The sequence below is a fragment of the Myiozetetes cayanensis genome, unplaced genomic scaffold (assembly GCF_022539395.1).
Source record: "Myiozetetes cayanensis isolate MyiCay16 unplaced genomic scaffold, myiCay2020 scf5-8, whole genome shotgun sequence".
In the NCBI taxonomy this organism is placed as follows: Eukaryota; Metazoa; Chordata; class Aves; order Passeriformes; family Tyrannidae; genus Myiozetetes; species Myiozetetes cayanensis.
Window position 1 is genome coordinate 99,068,541 of NW_026087742.1, and position 17,318 is coordinate 99,085,858.

The window sequence follows — 17,318 nt, forward strand, 5'->3', positions numbered from 1 at the left end:
CCATTCACATTTGCTACAGAGATGGGAAACACAAACCAGGACCTGTGTGACACCACTGCTCAGATATGACTGTATTAAGTGCTCAAACTCAATACAGACCTTGCTGCTCACCCCAAGAGCTCTGGCAGCATTGCTCTCCAATCTTCTCCCAAGTATGGGGAGCCCTGTATACAGACCGCATGTAGTCCTAGCCCAACTTCCTCCAAGCATTTATTCCACAAAATTGCAGTACATCATTGAGAAGGTCCTTGCATGAAAAACAAAACCTGGAAACCCACAGTTTAAAATTCCGATAAAGAGAAAAAACCTCTTAGAATAAAAGTACGATTTGCTATTAGTTAACTGCAGGTACTTTCCCCAGAACTTGGCAGTGCAAAGCATAATGAGTGTGAATTTGAATACCCAAATCGGAATACGCAGGATCTTCCCTTGCTCAGTTTTAGCAACAGCAGTATCTCCCAAACACTTTCACATGTTGATTTATCTCCTTAGGCTTAGAAATTTGTTTCTGGAAGGAAGAGTTAAAAGACTTTGTGATAGCACTTCAGTCTGTGGCAGCTGCCTTGCAATCACTGGATCTAGGGCATCTCAAAAAGGATGGCCATTATACTAAGTCCCAGTGGGATCAGGGAGTAAGATGCAAATGTTGCAAGCCTGGCAAGCATGTAAGGCATAACAAGTAAGAGATCCAGTCCAGAGAGTAAATAGGCACATTTTTGAAGGGGTCAGCTTCTGTTTGATACCCCAAAATGAAGTAGCAACATTTTCCTGCAAGTTTCTTTACATAGAGAAAAAGCTCATTTTCCTTCATGGGAGCTGTTGGTGAAAGAGCCCTTTAGAAAAATCCTTTCATTTCAGACGTACCTGATGCCCACTGAACCCATCAAAATCCCAACCAGGCTCAATAGACTTAGCACTTGGGAAAATCTGCCTCTCAAAACCAAATATACCTCCTACCTGACCATGGCAGTAACTTTGCAGGGAATTTGGGCTATTAATTTTTCTATAGAAACTAGGAGTGTTTCAGCTTTCTGCATTTTAATTTGTTGTGAAACATATTGGGAATTTAAGTGAACAGAAATACAGAGCATAATGTGAGAGACCATGTGTTGCTTTAAGAAATCAGAGAACTGGCAAGAACAAAGCCTAGGAGTGCTACATACACATACCTATATAAAAAATCCAAAGTACAAAATTATCACAGAAAAAACTAGGAAATGGTGGTAACATTAGGATAGGAGGTTCCTTTGCTTGCATCCGACAAAAACAACAGATCAACCACTTTGACTTGGTAGCAGATTTACTGTTCTACTTGTTGTGCTTTCACCCTTGCCAAAACGAAAGGGGAACCATAAACTCATCAAAAACACACTCAGCAACACGTTTTGCACAGCTGCTAATGCATACAGATAATTTTCTTTGGTGTTTATTGTAACATGAGTTCCATCAGTTTAAAGGAAGCTTACCAATGAGAAGAAAAAATTGCTGTCATTTTTGAAGAAGGATCTATCAGTTCAAGGTGGTTTTGCAGTCAAGCTATTCAGGCCATTTTGTACATTAATTACTCAAAATCTGCAGTGAGGTGGGTTATTGTCCACATACACTAATGGCTTTCAGTTTAATCTCTCATCAGTGGACCTCCTTTTGTGAAATCCCTAAGGGATTATGTAGTACTATGTCTAATCACTTGACAAATTTCATTTACTTGAAACTGAAGCTCGTTTTGAATTATAGGAAGTCAAATTCAAAGTAGGAAAACAAAATCTGGCACTGGACAGCACCATAATTTATCATGCTCATATCTGAACTGTTTAACAATCGATGAAAGAATTCTGCTTGGGGAAATACATTAGTTGTGTATCAGCTGCCTAAGCCTATGAGATACCCAGATGAGATATTCAGATTGCTTATAAATGATACACAACAGGTTAAAAAGTATACTATGACTCATGTAAAAAGGCAGTGGAAATTCAAATAATTGTTACTGCTGTATCATTTAGCCAAAAAAAAGTACTGCTATGATGTGTAAAGTAGTTTGCTACATTGAAGAGGAACATGTATAAATGATATGACACAGAAACAAAACAACATTTGCCAGTTGAATTCACCCTCTGAAGTTCAGCACCCCAGACCAAACGGAATCACCTGTAAGGCTGGAATGGATGAAGCACCTCTGTTTCTGGGCTGCCATCTCCCTACCACAGAACCACTACCATGGAATTGTTCTCTCTGTTAAAGGCAGCAATTCTCAGTGATTAACACATCCTGTAATCTAATGTTGCAAAACTCATTGCATTGTACCCCATTATCATAGTACACACAGATCTCTACAAAAGTAAAATTTGCCAGATGACACTGTGGAAAAGGAATTTAAAAATAAGAGTAGCGTTTGGCATCAACATGAAGGTTGTGTGACATTATAATCTATTATACGTTGCTATAACCTAGGTCTCCCACATTGCATTGCAAAGCCTTGCTACATGACTAGTCTCGATGAAAACACCAGATTATGGCTCTGAAAACAACATGCAAACACACAAGCACACGCTACCTCTGTAAACCAAATTTACCAAAATCCCTCAAAGATGCAGCAATAACAAGACTTCTTTTGCAAGCATCAATTCAGGTAGGGTTAGGACAGATTCAGAGCAAATACAGACGCAGACAGAAAGATTGCTGCTCTATTAATTTGTTGTCAAGCCATGCAGGAAAGGACGGCTGAAAGCCCGAAGATGCAGTAATGATTGTTTAAGAGCTATTTGAAAAAGTGACAAAACTGGCCTAAACCTCTTTAAGCCCCCTGAATGAAAAGATTTAAACAGGCTATTGTTAGACCCCTGGGTACCTTTTTTCTCTTGGCTTTGTTCTGCATTTTCCTCCGCTGCAGTTTCCATGGCTGGCTTCATACCATCCACCAAAAATGCCGCCCCCCCCTCCCCCCCCAGCAAGCACTTTTTCTCTTCGCCTCCTTTCTCACTCCCTTCCGTCTCCTATTTACAGCGGCGGTGATTGAGCGGCTCTGTTCTCCCCTACAGTAGATTACAGTCCTTTCCAAAATGCCAGAAAAGTCTTGTCAGCTTCAATTTCGCTCCGCTGACTGGTCCACGAGGAGCTGTGCCAGCGAGCGCTCAGCTATACGTCATCACGGTCCCCAGCTATAAAATAGCCATCCTGCGCCCAGCTGCGCTTCGCCTCGCCACACCGTGGGGACCAGCATCACCCGCTTGCGCCCCCTTCCTCCTGCCCTCTGCTCTCCCCCTCTTTCCCCGTCTCGCAAGGCTCCCAACAAATGTTAATCAATTCTCTGGGTGGTGAATGGATCGGTGACATCGGGAGGGGAGATGCAAGCGAGAAAGAAAGGAGCCCCCCAGCCGCTGTGGGGTGAGCCCCCCGGCCGCCGTCTCTAAGGGGAGTGCACGCCGGCACACAATCACAAGGCTCCCTTTCCCATGGGACCTTGTTATTATGCTTCGCATTTTGATTTATTCCACATGCCCTCTGCTCTTTCAAGGGGCGGGGGGTGATGGGTCTGTTCTCTCTGTTTGCTTTCTTTGCCGACTAAGTTCCGCTCACCCACGGCAAAAGACTGTGTGAGAGAAGCACAAAAGCAAAAGTGGGCATATATGTATGTACATGGAAAATTTAAATTCTTTCTCTGACTAGCAAGCACAATGGGAAAAAAAAGCAAAAGAAAATCCAACCAAGCAGAAAGGAAGTGAGCTCAAGCAACAAATGCACGTGCAACACTTTAAAGGATAAAATGTTTAAGAAAACACAGCTTGGGTTTTAAAAGGAGGTCTGCTACTAGAGACCTAAAGCCACGCTTGGAAGTGAGCACAGAGTTGCTGTTCAGCACGTTTGATTGCTCCCCTAAATCCAGGCAGACTGTAGCATGATCTAACAATCTGTACTAGCCTGGCTCTGGTACCAACAAACCCAAGACATGTCAACATTGCATTGCATGAGGTGACTTTAGGTGTCTCCAGCCCGCAACTCCCCACAGGGGTATTATTCCCCTACCAAACCCCAAGACAACTGACACATTTAAGGCTGTACTGAGCTGAGGCTAATTAACCTTGCCTATCACTTTGCTTTTTTCAATGCCTCAGAGTGCAACACACTGCACAGGGCAGACGTGCCCAAAGGCACTCCTTTTTGTGCATAGGATGATGGAGCAACCACGGAGCAATAGTCCTTGTGGTCCAATCACCGCAGCCAGTTCTGCAGCCTGCAAAGACACCTACCAGATTCAGCAAACCCTGGGGATGTTAAAACCTACACACTGCATGTCCCCTATAACAAATTCAACTAGAAGAGTGGGAAGAGGGAAGCAGTCCAAAGATCTGTAGCTGCAATTCAGCAGCTAGTTGAAGCTATTATATCCACAATTTTGCTGTGCATTTTTATTTCTACAGATGTCTATTTCCACAGTGAAAAGCACAAAAAACCTCACACCACGTCTTTAGAGAAAGTTCCCTTCTCTTTCACGAAATTAGTGCACAAAACCTCTTCTCTCACTACAGCCACCATAGCTGTTACTTTGGTTTGAACATAGCTGTTACTTTGCTCAGACTTCAGGCTCCAGCCCAGCTGCCAAGAGATCTTGGACTTATCCTAAGGTTTCATATGACAGCATCAAAACTTGATGTCAAGTATTTGCCTAAAATGCTTTCCTGCAGTCCAGGAAAAGCCTGCAGTTGAAGTTCCCACCTCAGCAGACCTTTCTATAAGCAGGATGAAGCTAATTTGTAGAGGAGACAAAATATCCTCAGGAATCAATGTGAGGCAAAGGGTTGAGTTCCTGAAGGTAATCAAATCAGCAGCCCAAGCAGAGACCTCAACCCAGGCACAAGGCATATTTCTCCAGTCTTCTTCTCCAATGCCCACACATTTTGAAATCCACACACATATTGACATCCTTCCCCAGCAAGGCCCTGCACTGCAAACACATTCCCTGAAGGAATAATCCAAAAGGTGAAAATGTAGGTGACGTGTTTGCTATATTCTTTTAACCATTACTAAAAATTATTCAAATTCCACAGTCAAGAAAGGAAAATCTTCTTTACATTCGGGATGCTGAATATACAAAGAAAATATTCTACAAAGAGTGCTTTTTTCCCCATTTAACATCAGCAGGATTGAAAATCCATACCAAACACACTCTACGTCCTGAAAGTCACACAAATTTTAGTCATTGGTCAAAGCAGTTGATTGCTTCTGACATTAAAATGGAACTTCTTGGAACTTCTCCTTGTGCAGTTGGTACTTCTGCTCACTGCTGTCACAACCTAGAGCTCTGATTCTTAATGATCGTGGCTTACTTAGACTGAAAGGCCTAAAACTTTAAAAGGTTGAAACATTTCTTCTGACTACCAAAAGTAACAAAAAGCCTGTTGATAAACTAATTCAAGTCACATAATTTCAATGCACTTATCAGGATAAATACACAGAAAATACAAACATAATCTGGAATTTCCTTTCTTTAAACAGAAAATATCTTAGACAGAACCTTTGGTTACAGACTCTCCCTGGAGGGAACCCACAAACAAAGCCCCCCACTCTATATCAGTGAGACCTACTCCTTCAAACAGCTGCACATTTTCCTGCTGGCAAGCAGAATTTGTTAGGCAGGCTCAGGACTTCAGAGATGATGGTTCAGAAACCCAAACCTAACAGGTTGGGAGACTATTTCCTCTACTGTCTCCCAGGATAAGCCCTTCCCCAAACAAGCAATGAAGAAACAAGTGCACAATACCAGAATCAACTTCACAAGAGCTTGAACCGAAGACTTCAAAAACTGTCAAACCCAATTACTCAAAAGCATTAATTCTACCTACTAAATCATCCTCTTAAAGCTTCAAGTGAGGCATGCATGTAAAGTTCTTCCCCTTCCTTCTTTCTATTTTCCAGATTGCTGTAACGTATGACAGGTTTTAAGCACTTAGCATCCTAAGTAATTCCTTTATTTTCAAGTTTCTGCCCCATCATAGATAAACACAGCAAATAAAACAAACTATATGCTATTTCCTCTAGTGCTAACATGAGTGCTGATCTTGTGCTTTGAGCATTAATATCAGCCAGCAAGTTGTCTCATCCAATGTTCCCTCCCTTAATCAGATACATCCTTCTCATAATATCTGATGAGACTGGGAGACATCAAGTTTATGCCTGTGACAATACAACCAAAGACTAATCCACAAAGACACACATTACAGAAAAAAAAAAAAAAAACCAACACCAAAAAAACCAAAAAAACCAAAACCACACAAAACCCCCCCAACCAAACGCTTAAAGACTGACATTTCTGACATTCAGCAAAAACCTGCTGTGCAGATCAGGCTGATTTAGATAACCAGCAACCAAGGAAGGCAGCTAGTTACATTTAGTTACATTTCAGGAGTTCAGCCCAGCATTTTATTTGCACACCAAAATAAAAGGGAAAATGAGTTGAGGGGCTTAGCAGCAAGGGTTTCTGCTGCTAAAGTACAGCTCTGAGCCTACTGCCAAACCCCAGGATGAATAGCAGTGAAGGAAAGTATGTGAAGGCACTGCAGACCAAGTCACATTCACTGCAAAAGAGTTTTAAAAAAAACAGGCTGAAATCTATTTTATCTAGGTTTAAAAAAAAAAATTCCTATTATTTAATCATTGTGCTCAGTCAGTTAAAATTGCACAATTACAGAAGTTAAAAAAGATATTAAAAACCCAGTTCTGTTCATGTGCCAGTTTCTTTTGAACATCTATCTTTAATGTCACTGAATCTAGTTTACATTCCTGAAGGCTGAGAAGCTCTACCATAAGCTACAGCAAATTCTTCACAAGCTTTCAGGAGATGAATACACAGTTGCGATTTCTACAAAGGCTTCACAGAGCTGTAATAAAGAGTGTTCTCACATAGCTGAAGAGCAATTTGAGATTTGCCTATGAGATTCAAGACCCAGAAGTTAAATTACATAGACTGTCCCTCAAGCAAGACTGAAACATAGTTCAAACAGCTAATTTTACAGACAACTTGTAGAATACTTTTGTGGTTGTTTTTTTTAAGAAAATATAGAAAAATATTCAGGAGAAAGAACAAATACACATGAAGTCATTTGGTGCAATGTAATTGTTTGCGTTCAAACCAGCTTTAGATCAGTTGCCAAAGACTTGCATAGAAAGCCCAATCCAAATGCTTATGCAAAAGCAGGTAAATTTTCCATGTGATAAAATCAAAGCATGACAACAAGTTATTAGCTGTGCAGCAATCATATATCTGGCAAGTACTTTTAAGAAAAAACATTGGGGTCTGTTCTTGCAGCCATACTAAATTGCTAGGAAAATGAAATCCAAATTAATTAATGAATAATAGTGGAAAACCCCTGTACTTTTACACAGTATAAAATACAGACTACTAAAAATATGAGTCTGCACTTCACTTAAGGGTTTAAATCTCAGATTTCCATAAGGAAGAGCAAAAGTAAAGGCTTAAGTGGTTATGTCTGCAACCAAAGAAAATCACTGAGTTAACCAATGCACCTACACCAGGGTAAGCAAACATTAACCAGTTCTGTGATCCCCTTAATAAAACCACATGAAGATGGCAATAACTGCTGCCAAGCTAAATGCCTGGCAGTAAGCAGGCAGGCAAAGTAGATGTTGTTCAGTAGTTGGGCTTCATACATTTCTCTGTCCAGCCTTCTTGTTTCCAGCTGGACCGCTGCTTTAGTCCACTGCAGTCACAGCCACCAGTGAGAATCAAAGGCAATAAACAGCCCAGATCCAGAACATACACGGATGGCTAACCTTTAGTTGGAACATAAAGGAAGGGTGGAAAAAAATCCCTTAGAAAGTGAATAGATGGCTCTGTACAGTTTTTCCAGCAGCTAGGTCTCATCAAGTCCTAGTCCCAAAGATGACTCAGATGGCAGAGATGTGAAGGCTACTAAAGAAAAAAAGCCTAAAGAGTTGTAATCAAAGTCAAAACCAAAGCAAAAGCTGTGTTCTTAAGCAGGTGGGAGCTCCTTTCTGCTTATGAAAGGTGGTTAACAGCACAGAAAAAAAAAATTATCTAATCTAACTAATGGCCTTAGTAACATTTTCCTGGGCATAAGAAACTTGTATTAAAAAAAAAAACCAAAACAACAAAACCCTGGGGAAAACAATTTGGAACTCTGACAGACAAAATACAGAAATCTCAATCATGTCCAAGACTTCTGAGGAAAAACAATAAAAATGAAAACAAAATAGGTTACATTTGAAACTAAGCTGGAAGCAGCATCACCTCTTGCACCCCTTTCTGATGAGGCTGCCTGGAGTAGCACCATGCTTTTGGCAAGCCAGAAAGAAATATGCTGACAAACTGGAGCCCAACTGGAGCTCTACAGTTGAAAGAGCATGGAAATACAGAAAACCAGAGCAAAGGCTTCCTAGCATCTCCCCTAGAAGGAGCTTTCATTAAGCAAGTAGTGTTCAGAGCTCCAGCTCCAATGGCTGTCTTCAGCTTCTACTACAGCTCAACAATTTTCTGGCAGTATGTATAGTTTTCTACAAGTATACTGCATGGCAAGTTTCAAATGCTTTAATTTTGCAATTAGGAAGCAAAACAAGGCTTTGAGATACCCAATCTTGCATAATTCTTCTCTTCAACAGTGGCAAGATCCTCACTTACATGACTAATTTATGAAACCCTTCAACAATACTTCAAATGCTGCTCCATACTTTTAAGGGCTAGGTTCTTGATATTGGCACACATAACCACCTTTCTTTGCTCCCTCTGTCCCTCACAACTGAGGGGAGATTCTCTGCCTTGCAGTGCAGCAGGAAAATAATATGCTCAAGTCTTTTGTCTTTGTTCCCTTAATTCTGCACCTTGAAGACAATCCAACATCTTTAGCTTTTGCTGTGAACCCTCTTCTCCAATACTACTGCCAAAGCCTACTGCCATCTCAGAAGAATAACTAGAGCTTCTGAATACTTGGACATACTGAAATAGCATCCTAGATATTTATGTCTCACTTGCTAGGACTCAAGTAGAAGTGCCTCTTGTACTTGCAGAAGAGCTATTTCTGCCAGGGATTTGTAAGGCAGTAAAGGTATCATAATATACTCCTGCTAATACAGCTGCTTCATCTCCAAACACATAAGAGTTTGAGACAGGACTGGTATTGGGAGGTTACCAGTTGAATTTTTTTCTCTTATCTATAAACAACTTCACTGAGTTCAGCCTTGACCCAAACTTATCTTTTTTCTCCACAAAATGAAATTTAACCAGACAATCCTGTGTTAACTTTACATCCAGTTCTGATTTTCAAAATTACCCTCCCACTCTTCACATAGACTTCAGGATCCCACCTACAATCTCTCATCTATTCAGTGCTCGTTTTGTTCTTCAGTCTTGGCCTCAGTCCAGTCTTTTCACAAAGTGTGGAAAAAAGCAGGGAAATATAAAGAAGTGCAAAACGCTACAGCTCCCCAAAAAGAAACCAAGGGGCACTGATTATAAAAAGGTACCTCACATGGGGTACCCCACACTGGGGGTGCACATGGGGAGAGTAAGGCATGGAGAATCCTCATCAATGTCATGAAGGATTTCATGCATAAATCATGTAGCTGTGTGTATGTACACATATGCAGAAAACAAGTATGTGTGTGTATTCATGTGTATATAAAGATGCATAGGATTCCATACATATTTTTACTGAGCAGAAAAGCGTATGAGCATCCCTGGAACCACTGCGAGGAATGCAAACTAATTTACAGAGTCACACAGTTGTACTCAGTTTGATAGTGAATGCACAACCATCCCAGTGGTCCTCCAGTTCAAGATTTCTGGGCCAGGAACCAAGTCACCCAACATCAGACTGAGTCTGCAGCAGAGCTAAACTGTGTGGCAGGAGCACCATTTCTTAGGCACCATTATCCACTCACCTCAGCATCCCAGGGTGAAAGGATGGCCCCACCAGTCCAAGGCTCAGCTATACGTCACTCCTAGACCCATTCATGGATTATTGAGTAGTTGTGTGTCAACATTTTGAAAAGCCCACCTAATTTGGCAGTCAAAATGTTGTTGTAAAAGAAAACATCAAAATAATGATTGGTATGAGGTACTGAAATTCGTTGTTTGAAGTTTCAGCACCTTGTAAATCACCACAACTACAGTTGTTTCCCTGACACAGAAAGTTCCCATTCCAGTGTAATTAAACTATACTTTGGGAAAGATCCTGGACCAGTCCTGTCATGCAGCGTTGGACTGCCAGTTGAATTGCAAGTATAGTTTCTGTTCACACACAAGACACTAGTCATGAAATCCTCAGTTAAGACACTAATGAAAGGGTCCCCAATTAATCATTGTATTCTTTGCAAGAGCAGATATCCTCATTAGGAAACCAGCAGGACATTAACAAGTCCCACTTTGAGGGTGTCCAATTAACTCATCGACTAAATATGTGCCAGGCAACTTTGCCCAGCCTAGCTTTTCCAGTCCTCTCTTTCTAGCTGCAGCAATTGGGATCCCAGTCATGTATAAAGCAGTCGTTCTTTCTGCAGCTCTGCAAAGCCTTTGAGAACGCCGCCGATGAACAACAAACAACGGCAGCTGAAATGTTTAACAGGTCTTTCACTTGCGCCCACAGAAAGTTAAGTGTGCACTCAGGGAGTTCAGCAAAATTAAGAGAAAAACCCACCCTCTACCTTTATAAACAGGGAATGACTTAACCTGCTAACAACGAGTATGGTTGGAGCTCTGTCTGGATCATGTCATGCCTCCATTTTTGCCGAACCTCAGCAGTGGGTGATCCTGCATACAAAGTGAGCTCCAAGACAAAAGTGCTATAGGGTGAGTTAAGGACAAAGTAGCAGCTTTCAGCCTGGATTCCCAGATAGGCTGTCAAGTAAAATCCCTTGCCAGGGCAGGATTATTCCCTAGAGTATACGTTTCCAACACTGTCCCGCCTAATTTTCTAAGTGTCTCAAGCTTGGAGCCTTTCGGTTGTTTCGCGGGAAGAGCCATTCTGTGGCCCGGCAGGTTTTGAGGCTTGGCACAAAGAAGGGCTTGCACAATGACAGGCCCCCACTGCAGTCAATGCAGATGGAGCAGCTTCTCCAGAAGTAGCAGGATCCCAGCCTCTGAAATGGTCTCCAGTCCTGCTGCCTGAAAACCACCCAGACTCTCTGTTGAGCGATCCCACCCCAACATTGCCTAGTTATTGCCCCATTTCTCTGTTTCTTTCTAAACATGACATTCACTTGTTTTAAACTGCTGAAAGGCTTCATTTCTGCACTTTGTCATGAGTCAGAGTGAAATTCATTTAGCATGTACTCTTCTTCATCTGCTCCTTGTATCATTCCCATCCCATTTTATTTCTGCTCTCTGGGTTTCAGTACTTCTGTAACAATTTCTCTTGCACTCAGAGCTTCCCAAGTGTAAACACTAAGCATTATAGTTACTTGTTTACTCTGGAAACCCTCACGTTCATTATGCAAAATGGCACCAGGCTTTTTTGATCTCAGTAGTAGTACAGACACATCTATCACCACCACCAATTCCTGAAGTACAGTCATCTGCTCTACCTTTCTGCACCATTTGGGGAGGAAAAGAAAGAAGCCAAGGAATCAAGGAAAGGGAGAAGAGATGGATATATTGGGAAAAAAATTAAAACAATGAGAAAAGCATAAGGCAAAAAAGCACCCAAAGCTCTGGCTAACGTTCTTTCTTTTGTCTGTAGGAGAAACTGTGTCTCTGTATCCAAAAAACTCTACTACGTCAAGTATGGGCTAACTGTCCTCAAAGTGACCAAAGGCATGTTGCTCAACTTGGGACAGAGCTCCTCTCATTGCAGATCAGAGACTTGCCCACAGGTTTCAGAAAAAGATCACAGCTTCTCATGCCAAGCCAAAATCAACCAGCCCAATTTGCCTGTTCACAAGTTCATTAGTACAGGGAAGAAACTGAAGACCACCCACAGCTTTAAAAGTATTTCTAAGCACTTAATTCCAGCTACGGTCCTCAGAAACTAATTGTGTGTTCAAGGGTTGCACATACTTCTAATGCAGAGAGAACATCACCAGATTGCAAATGCAATCAAAAGCCCATTTTCTTAGTGTAATTTGCCATTAGTACACTGCAGGTTTATAGAGCCAAACAAACAACTCTAACTAAATTTCCATTGCCATTTCAAGCAGTTTTCAAGCAAATATCATAGCAACATTATCAGAAGTCAAGTTCACTTAATCCCAAATTCTCTTCAATAAAACAACACTAGCATCTTCTAAAAGAAAACAGAAAATATAGTCCTGGATGAACTGAGCATCTCCTGAGCTCTGGACCAACAGTGTCAGGCTTCTGTGACAAACCCCACCATTTAAAGACCTTTTCATACCTTTAAGAGAGAAGGAAAAAATTAAACTCTAGGCTTTTATCTACATCATTCAGTAAAGACTAGTGTTTAGGGATTTTTTTTCAATACATACCAAACACTGATGAATCTATTTATTTCAACCTCAAATATAATCATATACATGTGGTAACAGACTAAGTAGCGTTTCACAGACTCCCTTCTGTTGCATAACCGAGAAGGAAAAAATCACCCCAGTTGCAGCAGCCCCCATTTCCCGAGTCAAAGCGGCTCTTTACTGAGAGAGCTCAGCGTTGTGCAGCCAGTGAGCACCACTGCCCTGCACACATCAGCAACTTGGAAAGGAACCGATGGAAGTCTTGTCATGAAAAATCTGTTATTTCAGCTTAAACTGCACTTAAAGTGAACAGAAAGTAGCTGTCCGTGTTAGCCAGAAAGAAATACTGGTTTATAGAGCTGCAGCACGGGTGATGGTGGTCAGCGCTTGTGAATCTTGCCATCAACCCCAACCATCCCTGTCCCGGCTGCCTGGGGAGCGCCCTCCAGGACCCCTGCCCTAATGGCACTGGCGGGGGTCCCAGCAGGGCCAGGGCCGCCCATGGGAACCCGCACGGCCCTGGGGCTTCACGGGTGACCGGGCTCGTCAGCCCTATTCAGCCCCGCTCCCTGCGCACAATAACCAGCAGCCGCGCTCCCAGAATACGGGCCTCCCCCTTCTCCCCGCTTTTATCATCCTTCATATCTCAACGATGACAGGCCTGAAAGGGCTTCTGATGGGAAATGTGCTTCGAATTAGCATATTTCCCCCTGCATACAATGGAGGCATTAAGCTGCTGCGGTTTGCAAGTCCAAACAAAAGCAGCCCAGGCTGTTTTTAGCAGCACTGTTTGAAGTTTTATTCCCCCTCTCCCTCCCGAGTTGCAAGCATATTTAACAAATTTTCACTCTTTCTGTAAAGAAGGAAGCACGACTGATAAAAATCTTATTATTTGATCAGGTTCAGACTTTGCAATATGGAATGATTGGCTTTTTCTTTTAAAGAGCAACACGGTGCTGTGTAGTGCTTCCACTGAACTGCAGCTCAGGGTCCATTCCCCAGTGAGCTTGTCTGGCTGCGCTCAGCACTTGCATGGACCCTGTCATCGAGAATTTCATAACTCGAATACATTCACAGTAGCCCAACAGAAAGGGTCCTGTATTCACAGCTCAATTTTACCACTGTGCCAGGGGCACACTGTTGAAAATACCAGTTTTAAAAATGAGAAACTAAACTACTCCGCTGTAAGGAGGAGCAAAGAAAGCCCTCCTCCCATCCCAAGATTATCCTTTGGTTTAACTTGAGGGTTATGAGCAGGAGAGCTGAACCTGAGAAGTACAACCTTTACAAAATGGCTTCAAGTTAGAAAGTAAATGGCTATTTACCAGGGCAAGGAGGGCAAGAGGAAGGAGATGGAAATGACACAAGTTCAACACAGGCACAAGAGGAGGGAAAAGCACTCCCGCATCAAAACATCTTTGGGTAACAGCTGCTAGGAGAACAAATCTACCTCTGCTCAGTGTGCTGGTCTGTAATTGCTCATTAACACAGTTGGACCATTAGGAAGCCAGTTTGAGGCTTTCCTTGTAAAAGAGACATGACTGCCTTCCTCCTACATTAAACAGAATTTTCTCTGAGAGGAAGACTACACATGCTTCTCAGAGGAAGGGTTTGGTGTTTTAGGTTTGGTTTTTCTTCTTCTTCTTTGTCTTGCCTCTCCCAAGATTTCCAAGGTATTTATGTAATCTTCTATATGCGGCACAGCTAAGAACAAAAATCACGCTCCTTAACAACATGAGATTACAGCAGAAAAGCAGAATGCCAATGAGATCCCAGGCAGGCAGCTTGCAAGTAAGGTGGATATAAAAACTCTTCAGAAAAAAAAGCCTGGGTTGCAGCCTGCAGAAGGAGTCTTGTAGGAGAAATGTCTGCTTTGTTCAGACTCCTCTGTTCTGCCTCAGGAAATTTTCCTGAGGATGAGGGTCTATCTCTACTCCTTGATTATTTAGGAGCAATGCTTAAGATAGCCAACAGTCCCTGCTGTGCACAAGCACTTTGCTCTCAACCATCCACTTTAACCCTTCCACGTGCCAAGCAGTCCACACAGCACCGTGCTCCCTCCTGCAGGGTACCAGCCCTCGCAGATCTGCATTACCTGGCAGGAGAGGCATTTCACTTACTGATTTCCACCAGAATGACAGAGCTCCTGGCGCTGATGCATTACAGTGTCCATATGGCAACCGTGCACCAGTGACTGAGGTCTAACCATAGACATACTCCTCCCTCTGGCAGATGCTCTCACACCCTCCTCACCAAAATGTCCTCTGCAGTATCAAGCACCTACAGCCCAAGGGTCTGTCTGTTAGTGAGTCACACTCTCCTCTGATGCACCAGTTCTGCCAGTAATGACCCCCAGGAAATCTTCCTCATAGTCTCCAGATTCAGCTTAACAATGTGTTTGTTCAGGGGGCTAAAGAAATCTGGCTGGAGAGGACTATGCATTGTTTGGCAGTATTTCTCTACCACTGCCTGTAAAATGCCTTTAAACATGCATTTTCCCATGCTCCGAGACACTTCACAACTTGGTACCAAAGTAGTAGATATGACCTCCACAAGTTACCACAGAAAGGTCTCATGTCAAAGTAAAAGGATGAAGGACTTACTAGGCCTTTCAGAGGCCTCCATTAGGTCATTAACAAATGGGTGAGAGTAATAAAGCAGTCTAGGCAGGAGAAAAAGGGAATTAAAGACCAAAATGGAGACCGGTTTTCTCACTCAGACTAGAATGAGAACTTCACTTTGCAAGCACTCTTTCTGAGCTAAGTTCTTTGGAAGTGTTGTTTAATCAAATGCCACCACAGCTTGACACAGAAAATGAAATAAAATAGATCTCAGCTTCATTGACATATAGGTCACAAAAAAGTAGCATATTGGGTTTACTTGGCAAAATCTTGGTGGCTACAGAGGTCGCTTCAGCGAGAAGATGCCAGAAGCTTCTCCCATTTCTAATAGAGCCAAGACCAGCCAGATCCAAGATGGACCCACCACTGACCAAGGCCAAGGCCATCAGTGACAGCGACACTTCAGGGATAATGCGTTTAGCAGGGGGGAAAAAATCTGTACAACAACTAGCAGTTGTAGACAGAAGTGAGAATATACGAGAGAAACAGTTCTGCAGACACAAAGGCCAGTGAATAAGGAAGGAGAGGAGGTGCTCCAGGGGCCAGAGCTGTGAATCCCCTGCAGCCGATGGGGAAGACCATGGTGAGGCAGGCTGTCCCTGTGCAGCCCATAGAGAACCCCATTCTGGAGCAGGTGGACACCCAAAGGAGACAGTGACCCCATGGGAAACCTACACTGGACAAGGTCCTGTGGACCCATGGAGAAAGAAGCCCATACTGGAGCAGGCTCCTGGCAGAACTTGTGATCTGATGAAGGACACACATTGGAGCAGTCTGTGAGGAACTGCAGTCTGTGGGAAGGACTCACAGTGGAAAAGTTCAGGGAGGACTGTGACCTCTGGGAGGGGCCCTGTGCCAGAGCAGGAAAAGAGTGTGAGGGATCCTCCTTGAGGAGGAAGGAGCAGCAGAGACAATGTGTGAGGGATTGACCGCAGCCCCCATTCCTGTCCACCTGTGCCACATGGGGGAAGAGGTAAAGAATCCTGAGCAAAGCTGTGCCTGGGAAAAAGGCAGGGGCGTAGGTGGTTTAAGATTTGGTTTTATTCCCCATTACCCTACTCTGATTTGATTGGCAGTAAAATAAACTAATTTCCCCAAGTCCAATCTGTTTTGCCCATGATGCTAAATGGTGAGTGATCTCTAGTTATCCTTCTCTCAATCCACAAGACTTTCATTATATTTTCTCTGCACTGCCCAGCTGTGGAAGGGAAGGACAGAGTGGCTTTGAGGGGCACCTGGTGTCCAACCAGGGTAAATCCACCACAGGTGGTAAGAGATATGTCCACTAAAAAGGTCCAGTAAACTCAGCAATGACATTTTAGGCTTCTTAGGGATGGGATCTATCAACAGAAAATTCACATAAAATAGTCTCCTAACTTTGAATTTAAACTGAGAAAAGAGAAAGCTGAGAAAAAAAGGCCTCCGCTTACTTGGAGATACTCTGCCTCACCTGCAGAATTTCTCTTCAGGATGCCTGGGGTGTGAAGAAGAAAAGAAGTGAACGAACTCAGAGTAGGGTAAAGCAGTGCCTTTCATGTTGCCGTTGCCCCCAAGGGACCTGACCACAGCACTAACCAATCGAGGAAATAATCTCAAATTTCAGTTATTCTTCAGATTCGCTGGATTCAGACCAACGATGAATTCACAGCACATGCCGCCATCCGCTGTGGCGTTCTGGCACAGGGCAGCACCCCACCAACAATGGCACCACTCTTTCTTTCAAAGGGCCCCAGAAAGAGCACTCTGTGTTCTCATGTGATGAGGAGGGCTTTTACAGCTTGGATCACTACAGGGTATTGAACTCTGACAGTATACTTACTGAAGGTTCACTTGCTTCATCTTAGACCTCAACAGGTATGTATGATAACTAAGTTAAAATAAACCATCCTCATTTACATTCATTTTGGCATCATGAATCACTTACCTTGCTGAAACAAAACTACCTTCTTACCTCCACACTGAGTAAGAGCTATTAACTTTTCCAGTATCCCACCTGCTGCTGTTTTCTTCAGTGCAAGCGCACAGCACAGAATTATCTCAGAATATGCTTCACGCTTCAGCTTTCAGTGAGAAAAGGAAGCCACAGAAAACATTCAGGACATACTATGCCTGCTCCTGTAGGCAGAAATAGTTTCTGCCCTTCTAAATTAATCTCATGAAGAAAACAAACCCCAAAACTACTGGCATTTGAACATGAGATTGATGTGCTATGAAGCAGGACAAGCCCCTCATGTTTCCTTGTCCTTTTTTAACTCAGTCCAACAA

The 17,318-nt window shown here is 42.8% G+C and overlaps 1 protein-coding gene across 3 annotated transcripts in view; it reads right to left on the reverse strand.

The window, feature by feature from the left end:
* GPM6B (glycoprotein M6B) overlaps positions 1–17,318 on the reverse strand; it is a 111,724-nt gene that overhangs the window by 29,125 nt on the left and 65,281 nt on the right. Inside the window, exon 1 of one of the 3 annotated variants that reach the window (XM_050331966.1) lies at positions 2,846–3,122. The exons of 1 other annotated variant lie outside the window; for it this stretch is intronic. In XM_050331966.1, the coding sequence (XP_050187923.1) occupies positions 2,846–2,906 (61 nt within the window). In that variant the 5' untranslated portion in view covers positions 2,907–3,122. Of the gene's footprint in view, positions 1–2,845; positions 3,123–17,318 lie in introns of those variants that run through there. One more of the 3 variants, XM_050331962.1, reaches the window with a different exon arrangement.